General features: G+C 38.7%; 1 protein-coding gene across 1 annotated transcript; it reads right to left on the bottom strand.

Moving 5' to 3' along the window:
- Nucleotides 1-3,016: 3,016 nt before the first annotated feature.
- On the bottom strand, nucleotides 3,017-5,053 carry ppk28 (pickpocket 28). The gene is given in 4 exon segments (XM_068297941.1): nucleotides 3,017-3,372; nucleotides 3,434-4,028; nucleotides 4,086-4,800; nucleotides 4,875-5,053. Coding segments are annotated over 4 exon segments (1,845 nt in total).
- Between the last annotated feature and the right edge of the window lie 1,034 nt (nucleotides 5,054-6,087).

Here is a 6,087-nt window from a genome sequence, read left to right as displayed (position 1 = left end):
GTTGTTGTTGTTTTTTTTTTTTTGTTTGTTTCTTTCTTTTTTGCTGAGTTGCTCAGTGCTCGCGCTTTCCCGACGTTCAATTTCTGACTGAATTTCTATTTCCGCTGAGGATGCTCACTATAAGACCACAGAGATGGAAGACGCTAACGTAGACAGAGCAGTTGGCTGCTGCGCTGGCAGATGGGGCAAGGCAATACACCCAATGCTGGCATATGTATGTATGTAGTCGCATCATATCCACCCACGTGGCTGGCCAATTGTAGTTCTTTTTCTTGTTGTTGTTGTCTTAACATAAACATACAACACGAAAAAAACAAAAAAAAAAAAATATGGAATTGAAATGCCGCCGCATCGTAAAGGTGTCCATGTGTGTGTGTGTGTGTCTAGTGCATGTAATTGTATATCTCATACTAAAACTACTATCTTGAGAAAAAAAAAAGACTAAAAATATTAACAACTCAGTCCAGCCCAGCCTGTTACAACTCGTACACATGACGTATACGCAATGTAGAACATTCAGACAATGAAATCTTATGAAAACGAAAAACACACTACTTGAAAACGTAAAGCAAAGAAAGAGTTGGACAGTATTACTTACAACCTAACATGATTTGGAATTCCAGGACTCAATAGTGACCTTCCTAGGATTCCATACTCAACTTCCTTATTGCTGTCCCATCACAAACAAACAAAGAGCAGCACTCTAAGCCTGTCAAAGCAAATTAATTGCCATACTATTTACTCTATAGTGAAATCTTCGCCTCTCTAAACAGATTTATGTCTCTAAGTCCAACCATCAATTGGTTTTATTTTGATTTTTGGCTGTTGATATCGAGAAGTTCCACTACGAAACCAACAAAAACAGAACAACAACACATGTTCAATTTTATAATTTTCCATTTTTTCCACAAATTTTTTTGATTTTTTCTTGATTTTCTTTTGGTGGTGTGAATGAATCACAGGCACAGGAAAAATACATATGTATCTAGATAAAGCTAGTAGGCAAATCGGCCGAAAAACAAAAGGCAAAATTTATTTCTTAAAATTGAAACGATGCCACAGATACTAATACACAAAAATTGAACTGTATAGATACCGCCAACGATTCACACTTGTTTTGTTTACATTCACCAAGAGAAAGAGAGAGAGAGAGAGAGAGAGAGAGAGAGACACAGAGAGATTGGAAAAACAAAAAAAGATGAAATGAAAAGTAAAAGTTACGCGTGATTTGAAATATTCCAGCTGCCTCCATGTAATAAAAGCCAGCGTGTTGTTGTTGCCAGGAGAATTAGAGTGCGGATAGTAGTCAGGGTAGAAGGGGTCCCAATGCGGTTTCAGATTGGGTTGAGTGTGAACGGAGGCCACTTATGTACTTAAGACGAGACGCGATGCGGCACAATCCCACTTGACATTGATGGAGAAAAGAATTCGAGCTACATCCCGAAACCCTCTCATAGAATTCTATCTCATAGGTTCCAGAGTAAACACCAATTCACACATACTCACAGCACCAGCAGCAGCAGCACCAGCAGCTTCGTTAAGGAGGATAGAAAGTGTCATTGTGTTGGGGGTAAAGTGACATCAGTGCTCTTTGCTTTTAGCCACTAAAATTTTCACTCATCGTCGTCGTGGTTGTGGCACTTAAACCAAATTGGCCAAACCAAAATAGTCGATCTATTAATTTTCAATTGACAGACACGAAACGCAACGAGGCAACGTTTTCGCACTACCCTTAAAGGAGGAGAAGTAATTAAAAAAAATTAACAACTACAACACAAAAGATGAGAAAATGTTATTGATTTTATATTTTTCACATTTCAAATTATTGAAATATTTTACAGAAAACTCAAGATTTTAACGTTTTCAAATAGTTTTACGTTTTTTGTTTTTCTGTTCAATGATGAGCATTTTTATGGCAATATTTTAATATTTTTCAATAATATTTATGAATATGTACATATATAAATACTTTTCAGATTTTAATGTATAATTTTTTGCAACATATCTTGAATTTGAAATGAGTTTTTCTTTCAGAACTCAAAGCAATGACAAAGAGAAAGCTTTTTTGGATATAACTTTAAGTTTTTACCTTCATAATGAGAAAGGACAATTCCAATACATATATGTATATATATGGCTACCAAGAAAAGGACCATTGGAATTGTCCTTTCTCATTAGTTTTACAAAATTTGATGAGTTTTCATAATAGATCTGAATGTTATCTAAAATCCAAGCCATTGCCAATAGCCATACCATTTCATTAAGGCTAAAACTAATTGAGAATTTTAACTTTCCAAAGCAAAACGAAAGAAAGAGAAAAACAAACTGTTAAGCAAAGTTCATTTCGTCTGCATATGACTATATATCAATTGGTCACCATGTGGTTTCTGTCGGATACTCTGCAAATTCTTTTGAATTCATTTTGAAAATTCCAATGCCAATTCCAATTGCAATTGAGATTCAATTGGTTCCGCCTTTCTTCTGCTTTCGTTTTGTAAAACATTCATAAATAATGCTTAAATGTTTTGTTTTTTTTTTTGGTCTTACCTTGTTCTCCTCCTCCTCCTCCGTCTCTATTTGCTGTTGACCAAAATAATTAGGCCCAAAGAAGGAGAAAAAGAAAACAAAAAACATTTTATTCTACTTTGATTGTTTGCCATCGATTGTTTCTTATTATATTTTTTTTTCTCTCGTTGTTTTTTCTTTGGTTAATTTCTTTTTCTCTATTTTTGGTAAGCAATTAAAATTGAAGTCGCGTGGCGATTAGCGCCATTTGATATTGATACGAAATTAAATTGGTTTTGTTTGGTTTTGTGGTGGGCGTGGAGTACGTTTCCGGTATAGCCCTTCAAACACCCACATCCATACACACACACACACACACACACACACACAGGTTTAGTGTGCGTGTGGCGAGTTCGTTGGTCTCATCATTTATTTGTCTTTTGGTTCAAAGTGCCTCAGACTCATTCTCTAGACCATTAAAAACGTTGAAATAACAAAAACAAAATACCAACTAGTCCACATAGGGATAGACGGTAGTTGAGTCCCGTGCTCCAGCACGCAAGGTGTGCCAGATACTCTTCTTAGCTTCCAGCTTGTTCGACTTGGTCTTCTTGCGCTGCGACTGACTCTGCAATTGACTGTATGGCGGAGGTGGAAGTGGAGGAGCCCATCGTCGACGACGTTGTTTCGTTTGTTCTTGGGGCTTTCGTACTGGGGTTAACCAGAGGAGTTGAGCCTGATGTTCACGGCGGCGTCGCTGTATAGTCCGCGAGGCGCAATATGGACGAACGGTTATATAGTAGACAATCTCGATAATTGAGAATATGCTAAAACCCATAAAGAGACCCAATAGTCCACCCGTATTTGCTGCAATGAAAAGACTTGAAGAAGCTATTCAATTCCAACTGACTGAGAGGATCCCACTCACATAGAAACTCGGTGAAGCCAAACATCTCCGATTTGGTAGTGCTCCGAAATGTGTTGGAGACGTAGTAAAAATGTAATATCGACAATTCGTCTATTTTCGTATACGGGCCTCTAAAGATAGACGCTGCCAGATCATCACTTGGCTGAAAACTCGAACCGGTCATTATGCTCGATGTCGACACGGTTGCCCTGTAGGTCAATTCAAAGCAACCAGGCCAACAGCTCTCACACGATAGATTCGATTGCGTTGATTCAATCGCAGTCTGCACTTGATTGGTGCAGGCATTATCATTCGGTCCACATACCCGAGCAGCTGGATCGATTCTGGGCAAATAATATAAAACACAACTGCATACCTGAAGGAGAAGTTTGGCTTCGCATTCCAGCTCACAATTCTTGCGGGAATAGGTGCGATAGTAGGCCAAATCGTTCTCGTCCGAGAAGAGGCAACGACGCGTTGTCTTCTTAATGCTTCGTATGCTGGCCAAGGCATCTTCGTAGACGGGCTCAATGGGTATGCGAGCTTCACGTCCGGCGGTGACAAGGAAACCGTAATTACTAACCTTGGGCAATTCGGCAGGATTGTGTACCAGAACCTGGAACAAGATCGTTAATAAACATTTTCTTTCGTCAACACTTTGATTGGCGATTACCTTAAATCCCACACTCATGGATTTGGTACAGTAATACTCGGAAATGGAAGCATTTAGAACGACAGTAAGACCCATGCGGATACCTGTGCCACCCGAGGTTCTGGGATAATAGAATTCGGGTAGCTTTCGGGAATAACCGTTTTCTGGTGTCCAGTCGACAGCTTCATATTTGGAATTCTCCTCTTCCGGTTCTAAACGAATGTCGTCGCTATAATTTCGGATAACATAACTGGGATCCAGGGCATTGAAGTTGCAGCAGAGTCCATCATCTGTTAGTATGGAAGTGAACAGTAAGGAGCATTTCTCTCTGCGTGCCCCAAAGGTGCAAGAGATTAGCATATCATCGCACGGCTGGGCCACCTCCATTAGAATGGCCTTGAAGTATTTCCAGGTACCGATATATGAAATCGTTTGATCGCCACTCTTATCACAAAGGCTCATAAGCAATGAGATATTCGAGCTGGATGGAGAATCAATTTAATTCAAAATAATGATTCATTCCGATTATGATTACCTTGAAAGTCGCTTGACTCGAGTAAGCATAGCCTGGTTAAGATTGCATATGGTTATGGCCGGAAAGGGCATATTGCTAGTGAGTTTTTGCTTGGCGCTTGTCGATATTATAATGGGTGAGGCACTCCATTTGATGTAAACATTAGAAATGAAAAATCCCGAAATGCAAAATACCACAATAAACGAAATGCCAAAGAAGACTCTGAAAAGGGAGATTGAAGACCAAATAAATTGCGAACTGGGAATACAGGGAAATGATTAATAAATCCCACTCACCTCTCTGGTATGGTTATATGCTCCTCAGCTATATACTTCAGGCCATGTAAAGTCGTGTTCTTCAGATAATAAATAATATTTCGCTTAATTGCCTCACGACTGCAGATTGTTGTTTCATCATCCTCATCCTGATCGGTGTCATCGCCACTTTCATTGCCTTTGGAGCGATGAGTCCTCATGATGCACTCTCACTTGAATCCCTTGGCTCGTTTGCTGCTTCCATTTATATAAGCCACTCGACTCGGTAAGGTCAGCTCTTCCTGGCTTCTTGGCTATTAGCGCATTCTAATCATTATTGACACTTGACAAATAGAAATGGCAAACCAAATTGAAAATTTCCAACCATCAACTGGCACTTAATGGACAAACTTGGGGCGTGACCACAACAAAAACAGGACGAAAAGGAGGCAAGTAGCACACTGACATATTTACAGTACTTATGGGAACGAGTATTTGGCAAATATTGCAAAATCAACGCAATCACTCAACACGCAGATTTCGATTGGAGGTCATCACGCAAGTGCAACTAACTAGATTTTCATTTAACCAAAGGGTTAGACTAATATCAATATCGGGTCGAAGTTTCTATACCCTTACAAATCGTTGTAATAGTGGATACCATGAACTTTTAATCAAATTGAATACACTTCTTTGGTAAGGGTATAAAAATAGAAACTTGTGGTCTTAATGGGGGGAGGGGAAGTGTCTATGTAAATACCTGTACACCAAAATGTACATATGTACATACTTCTATAGACCATAATCTAAACACGAGAAACGACAGCGTGTGTGTGTGTGTGTTGGTAAATGTAAATAACCATAAAATATAGCCAAAACTTAAATAAACTGATTTGAAATTAGATGAAAATCCGAAGATTTGATGCTCTGATGATAATCAAGCAAACAAGGCCAAACAATTGGTCTACGTTTTTTGAAGTGAACCTCACTTGACCTGACATTTTGATTAAGATATGGAATCTTTTAGGGATGCTTATACTATATGCCAAGGCTCTTAGGAATCTCTTAAGATATATAGACCAAATCGGATTCCTCTTTTGGGTTGGTTCTTCAGGTAGGTTTGGTTATGACCTGAAGCGTTTAATTGTGTGTTTGGATTTCGAATGAACAACAACGTTTGCGTTTCGTTTAAACAATAACAAATAAAAATTAATAGCCATAATATGCAGTTATTTTAATGCTCAAAATGTTAGGC

The sequence above is a fragment of the Drosophila tropicalis genome, unplaced genomic scaffold (assembly GCF_018151085.1).
Source record: "Drosophila tropicalis isolate 14030-0801.00 unplaced genomic scaffold, ASM1815108v1 contig_158, whole genome shotgun sequence".
NCBI lineage: Eukaryota > Metazoa > Arthropoda > Insecta > Diptera > Drosophilidae > Drosophila > Drosophila tropicalis.
This window is presented reverse-complemented; position numbering and strand designations above follow the sequence as displayed.